Source organism: Drosophila ficusphila, unplaced genomic scaffold (genome assembly GCF_018152265.1).
Source record: "Drosophila ficusphila isolate 14025-0441.05 unplaced genomic scaffold, ASM1815226v1 contig_791, whole genome shotgun sequence".
Lineage (NCBI taxonomy): Eukaryota > Metazoa > Arthropoda > Insecta > Diptera > Drosophilidae > Drosophila > Drosophila ficusphila.
In genome coordinates, this window is record NW_025064737.1 from 28,364,112 (window position 1) to 28,384,881 (window position 20,770).

A 20,770-nucleotide genomic window follows, 5' to 3' on the forward strand; every position below is an offset into this window, starting at 1 on the left:
AACGTTAAAAAATATAAAAGCAAGGCTTTAAAAGTGTCTAAACAACATTATCTTTATACGGGCAATAAAGTAAACAGTTTACCTAGACACATCTATTTTTTGCACTCCGCCCAAATTGAAATACCAAACTTGCCAAACCGCAAATGGATGACCCTGCCTGCAAGCAAAGTGGAGGTGGCCATAAACCCGACTCCACCGGTGCTATAAATAATCGTTCCTGGCAGACCTTTAAACTTTTATTTTCTGGGGCCAAAGGAAAGGGAATTGCTTACGTGATTGAAATTTTGAAAATTCTCCAACAAAAGCAGCCGACAAAGGTTGGCCAGTTTTTGGCAATCAAAAGTTGTTTGCGCCTTTGTAGTTGGGCTGTTTTGTGGCCGAAACACCTCCTCTGCCCGCACGCAGTTGGCATAACAAACAAGAATCCGGCGAAAAAACAAGCCAAGTTTCTTGTTCCGTGGCGTTTCCACATGGCCAAAGTCCAACTTTTGACATTGACACTGTTTCCACCTTTTGTGTCCTGCGACTCCTGCTAGCCCTGCGAGTTCTGTGATCCTGGCGCCGGCTTTACGGCGTAATTGGGCGTGAAGGGTTAAATTGAATTGCGTGCTCACGGGGGCCAAACGGTTGAGCAAACAAACAGAGCTCTGATTTCCGAAGCCCCTTCCTACAGAGAAATAAAAACACTGCAATATCACCTTCGGCTAGGAAGAAAACATGTAATATTTAAAGGGGCAATCCCGAGAAACCAAAATGAAGCTTTGTATTATAAGGTCTCTGAACTCTGCAGCGAGTAGCTTGAAAATTCCATGAGCCTGTCTTAAGTAAACAGCGACTTTGAAATTTCTGTGTATAAAATATCCGAAATGTATTCGACAGCAGTTCGTGACCGACATAAAAGTATCTTTGTTTTCCATATTGTGTAAATGCTTCTTTAAACACCCCCACTAAATCGCTCTAAATTGTTTTCTCGTTTCAGCCTGTGGATTATCCTGTAAAAATGTTTAAAATCATCTAAGTGTGTGTTGCGTGAGTCCTTGTAGATGTGTATCATTGTGTAAAGAATGTGTAATTTGTTAATATGTATTTATTATGATTCTACTTTGTGATGGTTTCTTAGGCTGAACTTTTTCGTGTAACTATATTAATCTAAAGCAAAATTACTCGAACTGTATAAATCGACGAGCGAAACAATGTAAGGCAAATATTCTAACTAAACCACTCAACTTTTGGGACAACTTAAGTAAGCCGTAAACGTAAATTAGCGTAACCACAAGGCACCAAAGTAAAACAAAAGGATATATGAATATACATACTACATAGATGTACTATAATTTGGTTCGTCAACTTCTATACAGGGCTACCGACCAGTAAACAAGCAAAATTGTTAGCGAACTCAACTGCACCAAGAAGTAACTCTATACAAATGTACAACCGAAACACAACCAAATATTTACATGGATAAATGTTATAAAGTCCAGTAGCACAGCGACAAGAAATAGAATATAGGCTAAGACTCTCCGACGACTCGAGCGACCCAAAGTTCGTTTAAGTTTCCATTGATCTATAGGCGTTGTTACGAAGGACAAATCTCTACTTTACTATAACTGAAAAATAGCTTTATAGTTCTTAAGCCATCACGCCGGAAGTCTCTCTCTCTGAAATCATGGACTATAGTTATTACATACCTACTTCGGAGATACGTTCATAGCAATATCAAGTGCACGGATGCAGATACTCTAACTTATATCCAACTGTTCAGCTGAATGTTCTTCTAAGGAAATGCGTAGCTTAAGATCTGGTCTGTTTTTGTTGATCCGCAGAGGTGTTGAGTGCTAAATCTAAGTTACTTACTCGTACTGTAAAAAGGCTAAGATGTGTAAAGTGCTTATCAAACTAAGCCCACTCCCCTCTCGACCATTACCTGTTTCATCTGTTCACAAATGAGTAAATGTTAAAAGCGTTAAACTAAAATGAATATGTAACTGTAACCAAGAGTAAATCGCAGATAAACATACGCAGACACAAATAAAAATATTTCATTGAACCCTGAATCGTGGAGAGTGAGTTTCAATTCACTTGGGCTTGCAATGAGTGCGGCAAATGGAGGAGTTTCACTTTCCTTTTTAAATAAATAATTAAGAGTTTTCAATAACATCGTTGCCTTTGGCTGAAATAAAATCCATTTTGATTTGTTACTGTTTCTTTTAATGTTATAAGGCGGTTAATAAATAAAGCTTTGATGCAGGTCTGTCTTAGAAAATGAAGTTCTGTAATTTAATCTGAGCCTCGCAGCCCCACATTGCCTGAATCCTTATTCAGCGCACGATCGCAGGACGTCGGCATCTCATCAATGTCCTTATCAAATTACATGTTGTTTTTGCCACTTCGATTTGGGCAGGAGTGCCTGGGCCGCCTCTTCCTCCTCCCTGGCGGTTCGTTCGCGAATCCAATAATTCGCTCCGCACACCAGGAGCAAAAGGCAGGGAATCAGCATGAGCAGGACCATTCCGAGCGAGATGCTTGCTACCCGCGCCGAATGCTCCTCGTGCCCTGAAAAGTATGCAATGGAAAATAGACAAAGGATTCTCTGTGAAAGGAACTGTTCAGTTGGCGATACTTCGGTGCTCAAATATTGGATACTCTTTAACACCTTAACTAACTTTGTTTTGGAGAGCTATCTGGTTATTCACACAAATTTACCAAAAATTTTATAACTTCCTTCCCATTTTTTAGCAAACAAAGCACACATGCTTTAACTCTTTCCATCCCGTAACTCTATACCCTTTTTTTTGCAAAAATGTTACCTTTCCATCACTGCTCATAAATTAAACAACAATCTAGGCTATCCATCTGGCTTTTCCCCGCCATCCATCCAGCCACTCAAGGCTGAAACTAGTCGCCTAGTTTTCAGCCCGCTCCGCCCTGCCATTGTGTTGTGTCTATTTTCTAGGATACTAGGATTCGCCAGGATACACTCTCGCATTGATGAAGAGCTCGGAGGACGGAGGACGAAGGACGAAGGAGGATGGTTTCGCCGGCGGACAAACAGACATAAGTAACGGCAACTTGTCCATCAATTTGCTCAAGATTGATTGACACTGGCGTAATGCACACAATACATTCTGCTCCGATGGAGGGGGCGTAGGTGGAACACTGGGGCGTGGCAGTGGTGGCAGTGGCAGCAACAACAATAAAAAACACAGTGACAGTTGAAGATTAATGTCTTGGCTTTGGTCCCATTGCCTTCTTGTAAGTTTCGTGTAATTTTGGTTTGCACTGTCGATGCAATTGGAAAAAGAGCAACGGAGGCAAAAGATTGTGTTCCTTGAAACTTGCAGTCCTGACAATATTCAGTGGGTATAAACAAAAATCCTTCCTAAGTATTATGAGATCGATTCTCCCTTTTTTCAGAGCAATTGACTCGCTGCTCTTGCAAATAATTACAGAAATTTGACAGGCGGCTAAATGGCAAACAAAACAAACCCTGCGAAGTGTCAACTTTCATGTGACAATTGGCATTATCGAATTCGGCTGCAGGGGAAGAGAGAACAATAGATACAAGCATTATTTACAAGTTAACAACTATAAACAGGTGTTTGGCTTTATTCAGTATAAAATGATGATTGTTTACCTGGGCCGAAGCAATACAAATGAAGTTGCCGTTCGAACTATGCTTAACGTACAGGATTCGCTTCACGGAGTTGGACTATTAGGTAAGTATAAGGTTATTCTACATGTTATTTGTGGGTCATGGCCGCGGGTAGACAGCAGTACAGCAATAGAGTGTGGGGTGGTACATAAAACACCATGGAAAGGTGGAAGGGGCGGGGTCAGAGTTCCGGCAATGAAGGGTGCTTAAAATTAGTAACTACTCGGGGCGGCTCCTATTTGAACTTTGCAGCTGGGGATCGCGGATGGCAGAAGCGGCGATCCTAGACCTCCGTGGACTTCTGCACCGAGGGGGTGGGCGAGGTGGCCACGGGCGGCGAGGGCAGGCCGCTGTCCTGCGTGAGGGGCGCGGGGGCGGTGCGCAGGGGCACGGCGTTCACGCTGGAGGGGGTCTGCTGTAGTACTGCGTGTTGCTGGGCAGCACGGGCACTCCGCCGAAGCGGTTCTGGGCCGCCGCCTGGGGAGTGTAGTTGATGGAGCTGGCGCCGCTCGTGCGGCTGTCGAGCCCGCTGAAGGTGGGGCTGTACTGCTGGCGGTGCAGCTGGTCGGCCTCCTCCGGCGAGAGGGGCTGGTGGTAGCCGGCGGGGTGGGTGGTGCCCGTGTGGACGTCCGCCTCGTCGAAGTCGTCGTCCTCGTCGGGGTGCTGGTCAGGGTCCACCGGGGAGCCGTGCTGGTCCAGGTCGGTGCCCGAGGCGGAGTGCAGGGATCGGCGACCCAGCTGCTTCGGCTTCTCACCTGCGGCGACGTTGGGATTAATGTAGGAAATGTCCCTGGCCAGCTTTGAGCTGTTTCTATTTTGACTACCTTCCGACGAGGTCACGTCCTCGTCGTTCTCATCCAGATCCCATTTCTTAGCTGGAAAATCAATTTGCGGTTTGCCCGGTAATGGTTCGTTCGTGCGATATACTTTGTCGTAGGACCTACTTTTCTTCAGCGTGCTGGCGTCCGTGTCGCTGTCGTCGTCGTAGTTCAGAGTGCGCAGGTTTCGCGCCGAACTGGCCCGCGAGCGGGGCAGCATGGGCATCTGCCACTGCGGGTCCTCCTTGAGCTGCTTCTGGCGGTAGCGGTACACGCCGCACACGATGCACAGCATCAGTGGGCAGATCACCAGGAAGATAATGCCAATTGCAATGAAAGCGACCCGACGCGTGTAGTACACCTCACCTGCGCGGGTCAGAGGTCAAAGGATTGGTATCGGTTACTTATGTTTTAAACTTAACAATGAAATGGTTTCTTATTTAATTAAGTTCTAATAGGAATCTAATTCAGGCAGACAGTTGAAGTAGTTGAGAAAAGGACTCTAATCTAAGAGGATCGTAGCAAGTTTTAGGTACTTACGTAGGCACTCTGTGTATCCATACTCGGGAATGTTCCACAGACCGTTGGCCAAGCACTCTCGACGCTGATCTCCCACCAGGATGAAGCCCTCGTTACACTCGAAGGACACCTTTGCGCCTGGCATAAAGTCGAAGCTCAACTTTCGACCGAATCGAGGGGTCTGCAACACACCACAGGACACAACTCGCCTGCAGGGATAACGATACGATTAGTTTCTATTCAATCCGATGATTCCTCAAAATTAATTTAATTAAATGTGAAACTTACACTGCGTTTTCAGCTTGCATGTTGACTATCGTGTCGTAGTAGTTCTTGGTGAAGTGAGCCAAATCGCGATTGAGGGTCATGGCGTAATCGTACTGGCACTGCATGCACTCTCCACACAGCTCCTCGGCCCTCTCCAGATCGTAGGTGCGGTTGGCGGGCAGGAAGTCCGCGGGATCGAGCACGTAGTTCGGCTGGAAGGTGGCGTTCGCATAGTAGCTGGACATCCGGCCGAACTCGCGGGTGAAGAGCGCGGCTCCCACTCCGGGAACCTCGCGGTCCGTGAGCATCCACTTGATTCCGAAGTTGGTGTGGATGCTGCGCAGGTCGTTCAGGTTCAGCTGGGCCACTTGGCCGTTGGGCAGCGTAAAGTCGTCCAGCTTGTTGAAGCTCCAGTTGCCAAAGAGTCCGGCTGTTTTGTTCTGAAGTGGGAGTCGAAAGTTGTATATAATCGAAGAAGTAGGTGGCAACAAATCCACTCACTATAAACTTCCAGGGCAGGAAGACGCGGCCCGTCATGAAGCCCTCGTTCTCGACCACCTCCACTCCGATTCCGGCGTCGAACTGGACCACCACCTGCGACTGGTTGAGCAGGTAGGTCGGGGTGTAGACGGACACGCCGTCGAAGTGCTGGAACTTGAGGCTCTCTCGGTCGAAGTACACTCTGCGTCCGTCGGCGAGGACGTCCAGGCGGTAGCGCCAGCGGGCGTGGAGCGGGCGCAGGCGCACCTCGATGGTGGTGGTGGTGTTGCCCCGCATGGCCACCGCCGTCAGCTGGGTGGCCTTCACCTCGCCGTAGTAGTTGGTGGGCAGCTGCTCGAACCGACCCTGCACCTCGAAGCGGTTGCTCTCCTCCACGCTGCGCGCCAGGACGAACTCGCCCAGTCCGTTGAAGGTGTAGGCCTGCCCGTCGAAGGTCACGAAGTGCGGGTCGCCGAAGACGCCCGCGATGCCCGGCGCCTGGTAGGCCACGCAGTCCTGGGAGGGACGCCGCTCGAAGCGGTAGGTCTCGCAGCCCACCGCCTGCTCCTCCTGCCAGAAGCAGCAGGAGTAGAAGGGCCGCATGTCGTGGAACCACATGGACAGCGAGGGCACCTTGCTGGCCTCGTTCCAGGGCATCTTGCCCAGGTTGTGCACGCGGCGGGGGCGGGAGCCCCACATCTGGTCGTAGGTCAGCATCAGGTACCCGTAACGATCGTAGCAGCACTGCTGCTCAGCTCCCTGCGCACTAGAGATACAGAACATGAGTTGCTACTATAATATCTTCGATTAAATCCTCCTCTCCCTTTTTCCTCTAGTTCAAATACCCAATTTGTATAGCAAGCATTTGAGTTCAATTGAGGATTTCGAGAAGCTACTCACACTGGCGTTCCGCTGACCACACAATGGATGGCTCCGCGATGCCTCAGGCAGCTGGGATTCGAGTCCTTGTCGCACTCCCGATCCGGCCGGAAGCGTCCTTTGTCCAGGACGGCCTGGTCCAAGGTGCAGGGGCACAGGGGCAGGTCAGCAGCAAAGTTCCTGCGAAATGCGAGTGGAAACAGTGAGCGTTAGCGTGGGAAGTCCCTTTATCGCAATCCAAAGCTAATTAGCGGGGAAGGCTGCCGAATGGGCGCCCTTCGCCAATCCCCTCTGGCGTTTTGGCCGCTTTTAATTAGCGCGGCAAATGCGGATGCGAATGCAAACGCATGTTTGTTGGGCCTTACCTGAGGAATCGGTCGGCGCGGATCCAATTATCGCAGAGCGCTCTCGCCCACCGCTTTCCGTGCTGCCTCTCCCACTGGGGAGCCATGTACCAGGCCAGCGGGATCGGGCGGGACCACAGGACCCTGGAAAGAAAACGCATTGTGAGATTGCAGGACACAGAAAAGCAGCCAGAGATGACGTTCAACATATTTTGGTCATCAATTAAAAACCTATGTTTTTAACCTATTTGTTTAATAACAGGCGAAATAATAGTCACAATGTGGAAAGTAATGTCTCGCTGAACTCGTGTTCAAATTTTGAATTGATTGATAAACTTCTCTAAAAAAATTTTTTTTCCCAAATTTACGCAATAAAATAGGATGGTACCCCTTACAAAAAATGGTAAAATTTTAAAAATTATATTTTCATTTTTTATCCGGAAAATCACATATGATTATCAGTTTTCTAAAACATTGCACCATTCGTCTAAATTTCATATTTTCAGAAGATTATACTCAAAAATGCAACTAGCCTAGTTCGGGTTATGAACAAAAACTATTTATCAAGTTTTGCTCTATTGGAAACAGTGTTTTTCCCTACAGACACGAAAAAGGATCAGAGTGTGGAATGCTAAACCTGGTTACAAAATTTATTAAAAAATTTATTATTAAAATTTCCAATCGATTGGTGCTCTTCCCTAAAAACTTATATTTTGGTCAACTTTTCGTGAGATCCAGTTGCATAGTGCCAGCTAATAAACAACCCTCGCTATTTTTACCCGCTTCTCGTGACGAGCAAGACGATATGGCCATTAGCCGCTGCCTAGTTGGCCTCGGAAGGCAATTGGCGCCTCCCGCTGCCATGGAAATATTTTTCATTAAGTTCTCACAATTACTCAGCCATCAAATGGAAATTAAATGTTGAAACAATGCTTACAATTTATCTGGCCCGCCCGCCACTTTGGACCCGGCTAACGACACCCAAAGGTGCCGTAAACCAAAAAAGGAAGAAATGGTTTTATATTGCGTCTTTGGGGAAAAGGAACACAATGGAAAAAACTGGGTAGTACTTATATAATTTATTGCACTACTGAAATTATGAAGAAGAAGCTAATCTAATGAGGAAAAAAAATAATGGCTTTAATAAGCTTTATGTTTAAAGTTAAGAGTTATTTAATGTCATAGAAACTTTAATGTACTTCTTTAATTTTTGCCTGTGCAGACCCAAATAAAATTCCTAGTCGTCAAACTAGGCATCTTACAAAATACACCATGTATCTTTTTATGGTGGGAAGATGATTCAGGCCTAAGTACAAAATAATTTCAGGACGGAGAAAAGGCTTAAATGCGGAAAACTGGCGAACAAACATGACGGCGATTACCATTGGCCGAGGCCATTAAAAACACATTTCCATTATTGATTAGCTCCGAGAATGTCTCGCAATTACAGGCTGTCATAATAAGCAATCTTTGGCCAAGCCAGAGCAAATTGATTGAGACCGAAGGGGGAGGAGGGCTGGGCAGATCCCGGGACTCGGTTTCATCCAGTGGCTGTGGAGGGCCGAAGTGCAGTTAGCCCGTTCTCATTGTCATTGAAATTGCCCCGGCAAATTGAATAAAAACATGGATAGACCATCAGAGCGTCAGGCACTCTGCGCTGAGATGACACATTGAGACAACCGAGAATCAATTAAAGCACAATAACACTGGAGTCGGGAGGAAGGGAGGGGGAATCCAAGGTTACTGCCAATCCAGCCAGTCAGTTGGCTGGAATAAATTAGCGGGAATAAAGGCATCTGTAAAAGAGCCATCATTTTAAAAGCACTCTCAAGTAGCTTATTGACAATTCGGTAATCTTGTTTGCCTGCCTTAACCCTCAGTACATCATAAGTTAATTCTAAGCACCAAACTTCCCTAGTTAAACCTCTAAATAATTATTATCTGTACTCACGGACTGATGGCCAAGCCGGAGTACTGATCCGGCTGGGTGAGGTTGATCTGCAGGAATCCGAACTGCATGTCGCGGTTCACGTTGTTGCGGTTTATGTAATTCGAGGGCGTGATCACGTAGCTGCCGGTATTCGAGTAGGAGGCTTCGATCACGTCAATGTACTCCAGCTGGGGCTCGATCTTGGTCTCCCTGTAGCCCCAGAGCGAGATCATCACGTTGGCGGCGGTGTTCGAGGTCAAGTTGTACTGGTTCCAGGTGATGCGGATCTCGCTGGGGTTCTTCTTGTGCACGTCGTCGGTGGCGAAGAAGATCTTCTCGGTGGCGGCGGCCGGGGTCTCCACGAAGTACTTTCCGCGCCACTTGAACCTCTGCGTTCCCACGGAGATCTGGAAGCGGATGTAGCCCTCCGCCTTCAGGTAGGGCTGCACGCAGATCACGCGGTTCCGGTCCACGTAGGTGCCCAGAACGGACTCCGTGTCGAAGTGGCAGGTCACCCGGATATTGGGATCGAAGCAGGGTCCCGTGATGTTGACCACCTGGCCACCCAGCATGTTGCCCGATTCGGGGGCGAAGGTCAAAGGCAGCAGGGCGGCATCTGAGAAAGTTACAAAAATATAGGTATAATTAAGGAATTTAAAACCTGTTCAAGAGAGCCTGCAATCAAACGCACCGATATCCTTGTTGCAGGAGCCAATTAGAATCTGCTCGTCCACGCGGAAGATGTGACGGCCGGGGAACCCATTGGCCCATCCGCGGTTGACCAAGTCACGAATCACCATGTTCTGGCTGTAGGGCTTGTACTCGTAGGCCTGAGTGCCGTTGCCGGCATTGAAACCGACCTGAAAGGGGGTGCAAAGTTCACATATGAGCAGGAAAGGGGTATTCGGGGGGGCAACACAGCAATTAAACACTCGGATCTGCTCTCACAATTAATTAACTGCTCGCAAAGTTCGCAATTATGTTTCGGGCTTAGGCAAAGTTTAAATTGTGCGTTTAATTACTGCAAGTGGCTGCAGTCTGAAGAGAACTCGAGTTTCAAACGCCAAACGATTTAAGCTATGATAATTGCAATTATGATGAGTGTTTGCTGAAGATACCGAAAGGCAGAAACCTTTATGTGTATCTTTTACTGAAAGCTTAGTGTTTTTCATTGATTTTTGGGGACTCTACGAGCTCTTGAATTTACTCAGACTTAAAAAAGGGTCCCTTTATGCATATTAGGCAATCTTTTTCTCTGAATTCTCGGCTTCTCCTTCACTTTTCTTTTTCCTCCTGGCTGCCCAACAAATCGCCAATGCAAACACGGCAAGTGGGAATGCTAGATACAACCAACTGCTTCTCTTCCAATCAGTTGGCAAGTTTCCCTCAGAGTCAACTGTTTAATTGAGTGTGCACCGACAAAAAATGACTAAAAAGAGGGATTTCGACCACATACATATGCAGGAACACCGCCTTCTCCTTTGGTAGTATCTCCTCCGGCCTCAGTGTGCGAAAGCCAGTTGAGAACTGCATAGTTGAAGATGAGGTAGGTGTAGACTTCGTCGGTGGCGATGACCATTTGGAACGTGTTTGTCTGGGGAGTACAGAAAAGCAATACATTACTGTGGACTCTTGTATATGGAAAATCACTTCTTAGTTTTAAAATAAATAAATATTAAAATTTTTATATACATATATAGTAACAAATCAGAAGTAACTACTTACCGTGTAGAGGGAGTTGTCGATGCCGCCGGAGAAGGACACGTTCTTCCAGGTGGCGATCACCACGTGCTTGGGAACGAAGGTGTCGGCGCCCACGACTCCCTGGCGGATGTCCCACATGGTCCGCTCCCGCACCTCCACTCCGAAGCGGTCCGTGCGGCCCATCAGATCACGTTCCACCCTGCAAACAGAAAGGTTTTCCATCAGTCAGGGACCGAGGCTCATGTGGCTGATGAGAATATGAGAAAACAAATCGGATGCAAAGCGGGTTTCGGTTTGGCGTCTGCCCGATGATAAATGGATTTGATGTTCGGCATATAAATCAGGGAGCAGGCGGAGAGATTTCTGATTTCTGATTTCCGGCCTTCCTCATTACATTCCCTGCTGCGCATATTTTCATAAACATTTTATTTATTTTACGCTCTCGTGAGCACTTTCAAGTGTTTCTTTTTTCGGGGGGCGAAGGCATATCGACGGCCGACACATTGGCGACGCCAGCACGGCTACGTGGCGTATGATTTATATGCCTTAATTATTCATTACGTATACGCCGCGAGCTCCAAACTCAGTCGCGACTTCAAACTGTGCGTTCCCGGTGTCTGCTGCGTCATAAATTGCTTTAAGCCTGTTTGGCTAAATTACAGCTGGGAATCCATGCAAAATGCTTAGATAAAAGCCATTCCATTCCATCGCGAGTACCAGAAAAATAAATCCTAAGCCGATTTATCGGGGATTTTTATTACACTGCAGCCTTTGATTCGGTCCACTCGCACAACTTAAGCGAGCTTCACTGCCGGACAATTGCATTAGAATTGAGGTGAACAATTGAGGACTGTCGGAGCTCTAGGTTGGAATAAGAGGCTTATCAAATGAACCGATCGGCCCAATACAAACATGTCCAGATGCTGGCAGCATATATAACTAAAAATGCACCGCCTAAAAATAGTAAAGGCTCAATTTTGCTAATAGAGGCATTCGACTAAATTCAAAACGGAAATAAATAATTGAAAGTATGCAAATTGCTCTTTAAATTAAAATGGGAAATAAATTGTTCCCGTTTGTTGCCATTGAAACTAAAATAGATTTATGATTTTATTGTGTGCTTCTTTGATGTTAGTGATTGGTGAAAATAACACAACTGGAACACTTATTTGTGGGGTCGTATCATAATAACTGATTTTAGCCCAAATGTTGCCAAATATTACTCAAAAATACAACCTAAGTGGCTTTAAATGAGTGCTTCTGGTGCACATCCTTTTTAATTATTCAAAAACAATATATGAATTTCAAGCACTCAAAAAGCTTTATGCGTGTTATCTACCAATCTCCCAAAAAACTCCGTAATTAAGTACAAACAAATGCAGCTCTCTGCAAGACTTTCAGACATTTAATAAAATCTAATAAAGGCTTTGGCTACAGAGTATGCACAAATGTAAACTAATTCTCAGTCTCTTTGACAAGGACATTTATTTACGGCAGAGCCAGGATACACATACAACAATTGAAATCGAAAAACTCGTTATGCTCCAGCATTTCTCTGTGCGGCAAACAAAGATGAATGTGGGCCATTTTCTATTTGCATTTCGCCGGTAACATTTTATTGATTTTGCCCCGGCATTTGTTAGTGATAAATGAAACACACAACGCAGCAATGGCAAACAAACATGAGTGGCGGAATGGTATTTCCCTCTGTGCTCAGTTTATTTATTAACACTTCAAATATCCGTAATAAAAACCCATAATGCAACCATTATCATACAACATGCATTAAACGGCCGCCTGTGCTTATGTGCTTTTCAATTTCGGAGGGCACATAAATTACAGCTGGCAGCAGATGGCAATGGAAATAAATTACAAAATTACACTTTCCTTCCTCGACAGGCATAAAAAATAGAAAACGTTTGTTGGCAGTGTGCAAAAAACCGCATGCCATGGCCAAAAGAAGAAGAAGACGGCGCTCGGAGATAACCGCGCACACAGACTAGCATAGTTTATCATTTGTGTTTGCCCTGAGCAAAAACTTTAAAAGTCTGCAATTGACATTCGGGCCAAAAAAAAGCGAATTGTCACTCAGCCTAGAAATGCGCGCGCAGCAGCCAAAAACAGCCGCAGACTCGGCGACTTTTACGTGTAAGTAAGCCAAAAAGCCACACACATTTACACATTTACACAGACACTCAGAGAAATTAGGTCTTTAAATCGAAAACCCAAATACGCGAGCGATTATTAACAAAGCAGTGCGTATTAAACAAAGTTTAGATTGTATATTTAAGCAATAAGCATATTAAATATTCTACATAATGGTAAGTATTTCAATCAAAAGCTTTTTTCTCTGTGCATACATAGAGAGTAGCAAAAAAGTAATAGAAACTCAGAAACTCGTGCATAAGTCGGGCTCCGTGCCGCCTTTCCATCCATTTTCCACCCCCCATTTCCCCGCCATTTTCGTATCGCAGGCCAGTTCTTGAACTGCGCCATTATGTACTTTATTGCATACATTCGGGCGCTGCCACAGTTTTGTCTGCATTTGTAGGTTAAAATGCCTTTTTGCCGCCTTCCCAGAAATATTCGAGCCCGCTCCCGCAGCCTTTTAGCCCCGCTTATCCGCCGTTTCAGCCATGTCTCAGTCCTCGCCTTCTGCCGTGTGGCCCAATTCCATCTCGGGGTGTAAATGAAAGTGAAACAATGGCCGTACTTAAAGAAAATGGCGAAAATTGCATGTAAGCTGCAGAAAACAGCGCGCAGAAAGCGCTCGCGCCAGTGAATGCAAACAGAGACTTGCAAATGGCCCAGCCAAGGACGAAGGATGGGGCTTTGTGGAGCCAAAGGATTGGGAAGTTCTTGTTATGATTGGCAAAAGGGAATAATGAAGCGGCATTATAATGGCGCCCCGGTTATGAAGAACAACTTTTGGCCAAAACACTTTCAAGGAACTTGCAGAAAGGACTTGGAGTGCTTAGCATGTTATGCTTGAAATTTAAAAGCAGGTAACTTCTTTCTACTAACGGATAACCCATTTGGTTCTTATGCTTCTTCGCGTTCTAATGAAATTATTTTCCCCTTCTGCAAAAATACCTTTGACTTCTTTGCCGCAAAGCAGCCGAAAATGTTTTAATTGCGACAACGCGGGCCAGCAATTAGGATTCCGTTTGATGCTGCCCTTGCCCTACAACAATTAACAGGTCCTGCTGACTTTGCCGCACTTAAGCAGAAACACACACATACACACACACAGACATACACACACCGGAACTCACACGCTGACAAAGTTTCGAGCGTTTAACAATGGGAAAAAATCCTGGACAAACGACATTAAGTTTTTTTTCGCCATCCGACGCGGCTAAGCGTTTGTGTGTGTAATTAAACGTGCGCTCATAATGAATTTAATGCTCGAAGTGGACTGCGGCCAACGGGGCGAATGCGCGATGCCCTGCACTTTCAGCTAATCCAATGCTGAGCGCTAAGTGCGGGTGTGTAATTAAATTGATGCGGGACGAGTGGAGTGGAGTGGAGTGACATGTGGAATGGTTGCCGACGAGGGGGAGGGGTGGCTTAGTGGGGTGTTGTAAGCTGCCCTTGGGTGGGTGGCCAGTAATTTTACATCACATTTCGCTCTGCTCGGCTTTCTTATCTCCAGCGCCATGCAAAGTTATTTAAATTAAATTCCAGTCACGGCTTCAGTCATTCCCCATTCTTTAATAGCCCTGCGCTCCCACGCACGGCTGCACTCAGCCAAAAAGCACCGCCCAAGCAATGAATAAGTGAGGGGGGAATCAAATATTCCGGATCTCAGAGTGTGCATAAGGCACTCGAATGGCAGGTCTTTTCGCCCAGTGCAGCCATCAAAGTTCGGCCGAGGGTTCCCCTTGATGGTGCTGTACACGAGGCGAAGACAATTAAATGTCAGGGACTCTGCCATTGGACGAGTTATGCGGAGCAAGTTTGACATATTGTCGGACTGTGTAAAAACTATTAAATGCATTGGTCGGTGCATCGTGTTCCTCCTCGCAGGATGTTAATTGCTTTGGTGTGGCAATTTGTCAGCCGGCGACGAAAGTGTTGACAGCAATCCAGAGAGCGGAAAAGCGGAAAATGCCAGCTAACAATTCAATGGAGAAGCATTTGTCTTGCAGTGCTTTAAAGCACTCGCAATGCTGTCGCTTTATTAAACCACTTCTGTGGTTGTTGCCTATTTTTTCGGTTGAGTCCCCATGCATTTTCCAGCATGCAAACATCCCTCAACTGGCTTCTCGTTCTGTGTCACTTTGAAGTAATTTATGCTCTTCTCTTCCGGGTTTTCTTGCTCCTAAAAGCAATGAAATAAGAACACTGAACAATGCAGACCAGCAGCCGTAATTTATGCTCCAAAAAGCCCAAAACTACTGGTTAACCAAGAGCAATTCAAGACGGAACTAGCTTTAACTAATTAATGCATTTTCGAGTGCCGCTTTTTTGCGACTGCGATCACAGAATTTGTTAGGGCTCTATTTTTTACGCTGCTGCTGCTGCTGGGGACCCATATAAATACACCACAAATAACTTTCAACCCCCACCGGCATTCATTTACATAATTAGCCAGGGGAAGGCAAAAAATGGGAATTCATGTTTGTGCAAATTTAAACATTGTTCGGGAAAGTTCATGGGAGAAGAGCAGGCCAACTGCATATAATTAAAGTCGAATTGGCCACAGAGAGGCTTTAGCCAGGACTCACAATTTCATCACTCGAAGCGGCATTGTTTCATTTAGTCGGAATCGGATTGAATCGGGTGTTATGCTCTTCTCCGTAGATCCAGCACAATGCTGCAGGACTATGTGCACTGCGAAATGAATTTACGCTCAAATGCATTTTGAAATCAGCGGTTCATAATTGATATGGAACCTGGCAGGCAAAATGAAAAAGTAGCAATTCTGGGATAATAAATGCCAGTAATAAGCAACGTATCAGTAAGTAAAAGGACACGTATTATATATGCTAAAAAATTTTAAAAGCTAGTCAATAAATCCAGGATACCTCATGCTTTAATCCCCTGCATTAATAGCGAACAAATTCTGTGTCAAATAAATCATACCTTTTGGAAGGCCGCATGCATAAATGCAGGCCAACAACCACACACTCACACATACTGGCACGAAACGGGGCCACCGGAAGTGGAGAACGAGACACACGCACACACACTCCCGCCATTTTGTGTTAGTTTTCTGTAAATGGCGACGGACGCACGTAGAACGAATGTGTACGTATAAATACTTTCTGTTTGGCGCGTGCTCTGTGCTGATTTTGAATATGCAAATGCGAATGCCTCGAAAACAAAGGCGAACAAATATGGTTAGCAAATAAATACAAACGAGCCGGAAATGCGAGCGGGGAACGGCGGATGCGGAAATAGATTGAGTTGCGAGATGGGAGACGCGAGATGCATTCACTTACCGGAAGTAGACGCCGGGCGTTCGCTGGTCAATATCCGACGGGTAGATCCTACCCACCCTGCACTTGCTGAAGAAGATGCCCATGAAGGAGGGATCCCTCTTGGCCGGCCAGTCCTTGATGGGAAACACCAGGGGATAGGTGAGGTACTCCGGCGGGTCGGAGAACTCCAAGTAACCGTTGAGGGAGAGCTGTCATAACGAGAGATTTTCCGTAAGCATCGCTGAATTATGTTTCATGCCTCATAATTGTAATGGTATTGGTGCTCACCCTGGTGTAGTTGAAGCGGAACCCGTAGAACGGCATCTGGAAGTTGAGGTTCTTGTGCAGCTGCGTCATGGAGGCGTGGATGTCGAACTGGTAGTCGCCGCGGCCTCCGTACATGTCCTTGTCGAAGTACCAGTACATGAAGGTGCTCCGGAGCTCGGCCAGCCTGGACGCAGTTATCGTGTATCCCCCCAACGCAGTGGAGGGCGTGGAAGGCGGGGCCACATTGTTGTCGGGATCTGCGAAGGGCGAAGGAAGACAAATAGCTTAGTGGGGAGAGCTCTGGCCTATCATTATAATTTCACACCTAATCCCGGGAGATTACTTTTTCAATTCCACAATATTATCCCTGGCACTGGCTGCCTCGCAAGGCACGAAGTGAAAAGAAAACTTTTGCCGGCTTTTTTGCATTTTCCGGCTGCAACTTGCCTCCCTGCAAGGATGTGCAGCTCCCGTTCCGGGTGCTTGGCCATCAAAGGTCACAGTTAATATTCATTTCTGTCCTGCGAACTTGGCTGCCTCGCTCCTTTTCCCTCACCCTCTCCCCCTCCTCCTTCCTAATTTCCTTTCACCGCTGGCCTTTTAAAGCAATTTAAGCTGATTAAGTGCAAAGCTGGCGTTCCCAGTGGACACTGGAACAGGAGCCGAGGAAGGAGCCAGGATCCGCTTAAGGATATTGCTGCTCACGCTGGCAAGAAACTTAAATTGCTGCCGAAGTTTTCGTGGCAAGGTTCTGACAAGGATTTCGAAATATTTCTGGCATCCCCGGGGAGATGGCTTGCAACAAATGCGACGAAGGACATTCATTGCAATTTACATGGAAACTATGGTTCTGCCGGAGTCCAACTATAATCGGGTACTGCCATAAATCAATTAGGTGGCTAACTATCTGATGCATTATTTCGTTGTTATTTTTCGTAAAACTTTCTTCTTTATTTGATAAAGTTTCCCTGCAAAGTTGGACTTCCATAAATCAATTAGAACTCTCTATTACTTCTATGGGCTTCTATGAACATACGATTTTAATGAGTTTTCATACCGCATTTGCCTTCCTCAAATGACTTTTGGCTGATGTAATGTTTTTATGCTTTAAAAAACGTTGCAATTTCAATAAAACTGCTGCCATGCTGTTTCCTTAGTTACCCCTGAAGCCTCATTAATAATCCCATTAATTAATTATGAACCCCATTAAGATTCTGACACCTCTTTTCACCTTTTTGCATCGCAATTTGCCCCTTCTTTCGCCGTTTAATTGCAAACTTCGCTTTGAATAAACGGCAATTGCATTTGCATGCTCAATTTATAATTTCGTTTTTCATTTTCTCACACTCGATTTCTGCGTATATTTTGTCAGCTGTCAATTGCCGCGCGTCGAGTGAATTATGGGCCATTAATTGCATTGATTTTGCATTGATTGTAATGAGACGGCTAATGAAACGTCAACACAGCGGAGTGGGATCATAAACTCGGGCATTCGAGTATTTCTGGAACCCGAACATCTGTCGCACTCTCGAGTTTTTAAGCTATTTATGAATAAGTACCCTCGCTAATCCTTTTCGCGCGGATTAGCTGTCCCTTGCGAAAGATTTGTGTGAAATTGGTGCGCGGAAAACACGCAAAACTCGCGTGTTCGGGCTGCGATTCCCTGGAAATCTCCCGCTTTCGTATATTTTCTGCCCACTTCTAGTTGGTAGGTAGTTGGCCAGGTTGGCCAGGTAGTTCCCGGAATCAAGCCCAGTTGAGCTGGGACTCGGTTGAGCCTGGCTACCTGAATGCCAGGAGCAGCTGTCGGGGATCAGGTAGTCGCATTTCAGCTATTTAAGGCCAGCCATCCTGGCCACATTATCACACTCGTCTCTCAACCTTCAACATGAGCATCAGCACGTTCAACTTCCAGTTCTACAACTACAAGCTGAGTCCCTCGTCGCCGGGCTTTGGCAGTCCCGCCTCCCGCTCCTCCTCCTCGTTCATCAGCGAGCTGGAAATGGACATTGACGAGGACATGTCCGCATCGACCAGGCCCACAGTCACCTCCACGCCCAAGCCGCGTTTCACCACCCAACTGGCCGTGGAGTTGGCCAAAACCGAGCCGGGCAACGGCATCTCCCCGCTGCGACCCAAATTGCACACGGCCCAAAAGCGCTGGTCCATGGAGCTGAGGGAGAAGGTGCTGGAGATGTCCAGGCGCAACAACGGCGACGAGAAACCGCAGGCCGCGGTGGAGCATCAGCAGCAAGAGCACTCCATGCAGCACTTGCAACAGGAGCCCCTGCAAAAGGAGCCACTGCCACAGGAGCAACAGCCGCAACAGGAGCCCACTGTCAGCGACAAAATCAACTTCTTCAACAAGCTGACCAACACCTTTGAGTCGGGCATCAACAAACTGCTGCCCCAGAGCAGCTCCGCCGGCAACCGCTTCATCGCCATGTTGCGCAACGCCCGCCCGCAGAACATTGCAACCACCGCGAGCAGCAGCAGCAGCAACAGCTTCCTGGGCAGCAACCACAGCCTCAGTGGCTCCGTCGGGGGGCAGGTGCCTCCGCCCAAGCCGAAGCGATTGTCGCAGACCGCCGCCCAGTTCGCCACGCCCCTGGTGCCCGGAATGGGCGTGGGGAAGGGCGGCTGCCCGCGGAAGAGCTCCCTGCGGCGCAAGCCCTCGATGGACAAGTCGCGGGCCACCATTTCGCGGCAGAGCTCGAGTGCCTCGGTGAGGACCCAGAACCACGCCATCATGGAGGACCTCAGCCTGGTGGTTCCGGTGCGATTGCGGATCGCGGAGTACGAGCAGCGGATCTCGATGAGTGCCTGAGGTCAGGGATCTGAAGTTGAACCTCCACAGTAGTTAAGTTCCCAAGGATAGCCTCTACTTTTTTCCTAAGTTAGCCTAAGCTTTTAAAGACAATTCAAATATACAATATATGAAGCAAAAACCTGGACTTTCATTACTCTTATGGAACAGTATCCCTGAAAATAATAGTGAATCACCACGTAACCAATCCCTTTTATCACATAATCACAGTCGAACAAAGAGCTCTGACTAACACGGCAAAAATTCCAATTCCGAATGGCCAATATATCAGACCAGTGCGGCTGATAAAACAGAGTTGCCTCTGCCTCTGCAATGGCAATTGCAAAATCCACACAATTCCAGGGGTTGTAAGCTGAATCACGCAAGACCATGTAGTCCATGTATCGCCCGCTCTGTCCACGCGGAGCACATAGTTACTCCACCCCACCCCAGCCCACCACGCACTTGTTTTGTTTGCCCAAGCGGAAAACAAGAAAATCGTTAGCTTTTTAATGCCTCAACCAGCGGGTATTATCTTATCGGGAAAAAAACAGAGAGGGAGATAAAGAGAGAGAGAGCAGAAGGAGAGCAGAGCTTGCAACACCTGAACGGCAGAGCACAGGTTATCGAGCAAATATTGCTAACTAAACCGAACCGAACAGAAACCCACTGAGCTGTTCTGATAAGATAGCCAACGCGGCGTATGAGTAATGGGCTGGAACTGAATCAGCCCAGGGACAACGAGAACTGAGAACGGGAACGACTTACCCCAGTTGTAGCCACTGCTGTCGATGTCGGACAGCTCGCCCAAATATTCGTTGGCCATCACGAGAGCTCCGAAGGCTTTCTGGGGCTTCAGTCCGGCCACGGTCAATATATCGTCTGTTCCCCGGCTGGTGACATGGACCACCGGGATCAGAGTGGGTTTCTGAAGGGCCAGGGGCTTGGTTTTCGGTTTTTCCCCCTCCGCTTTTTTGTAACGGGCGTGGCCTTCGGAACCACCTCCACAAACTCCGCCTGGGCCTTCAGTTTGGTCTCCTTCACGGGTTCGGGCACTGAGTTGATGATCTGGTCCTCCAGCTCCTCCGTGGAGATGTTCTCGTTGGCCAGGACATAGGCCATAAAGCCGCAGGCCAGCGCACAAACCACAAACAGTTTGAAGCGCATTTTCACTTGATTTCGATTTTTCACTTAATTCGTAATTCGTTTTTTCGGTTCACTGCTAAAAGAAAACACAAATGCATCAATTAAACGTGTTTTTCTATGTATCACTAAGATTTATTTAGGAATTTTCCTCTTTTTTAACAGTTTTCACTCGATGACATCATCACTTGGGGCAATAGCTTATCAGTTTTCTTATCACTTGTCACCAATTTTCAAGTTAATTTCAATTACCAGGCAGAAAAACACGTTCGTTGCAGCGAGCCGCTCGGCTAAGACTGAAGAAAAGTTAACACTACGATCCGATCGGGGCGTTGCCAAAACTCTGTTCACCTGTAGACTCGATTGTGAAACATTGCTTTATCGGCCAGATAAAGCTGGCCATATCTTATCACAGGAACACCACGCACTGATAGCGCGTTCCTTCGCGGTTAGGTCGCCTCTTCGGGAGGCTCTTCGCTCTTTTCTGTGCTCTAGTTTTACCAACTTGTTTGTTTACTCGCATATTTGGAATACA

The 20,770-nt window shown here is 46.8% G+C and overlaps 3 protein-coding genes across 5 annotated transcripts in view; 2 read left to right on the top strand and 1 right to left on the bottom strand.

Moving 5' to 3' along the window:
* The window catches only part of LOC108086813 (guanylate cyclase soluble subunit beta-1), a 42,655-nt gene extending 40,596 nt beyond the window's left edge, over positions 1 to 2,059 (top strand). For all 3 annotated transcript variants that reach the window (XM_017183855.1, XM_017183854.1, XM_017183856.1), the window contains one exon: positions 980 to 2,059. The gene's annotated coding sequence lies outside the window, so the exon portion shown is untranslated. The remainder of the gene's footprint in view (positions 1 to 979) is intronic.
* Positions 2,060 to 3,570: 1,511 nt separating this feature from the next.
* On the bottom strand, positions 3,571 to 20,582 carry LOC108086812 (protein mesh). Its single transcript, XM_017183853.2, is given in 18 exon segments — positions 3,571 to 4,057; positions 4,060 to 4,407; positions 4,477 to 4,527; positions 4,597 to 4,836; positions 5,011 to 5,198; positions 5,278 to 5,696; positions 5,758 to 6,502; positions 6,637 to 6,795; positions 6,981 to 7,103; positions 8,911 to 9,505; positions 9,581 to 9,749; positions 10,346 to 10,483; positions 10,615 to 10,792; positions 16,041 to 16,228; positions 16,308 to 16,543; positions 19,861 to 20,070; positions 20,073 to 20,314; positions 20,488 to 20,582. Coding segments are annotated over 17 exon segments (4,296 nt in total). The 5' UTR covers positions 20,260 to 20,314; positions 20,488 to 20,582; the 3' UTR covers positions 3,571 to 3,935.
* On the top strand, positions 17,069 to 19,839 carry LOC108086816 (protein bottleneck). The gene has a single exon (XM_017183860.2). It carries the CDS (start codon positions 18,175 to 18,177, stop codon positions 19,111 to 19,113), a length of 939 nt encoding a protein of 312 aa, XP_017039349.1. The 5' UTR covers positions 17,069 to 18,174; the 3' UTR covers positions 19,114 to 19,839.
* Positions 20,583 to 20,770: the final 188 nt, after the last annotated feature.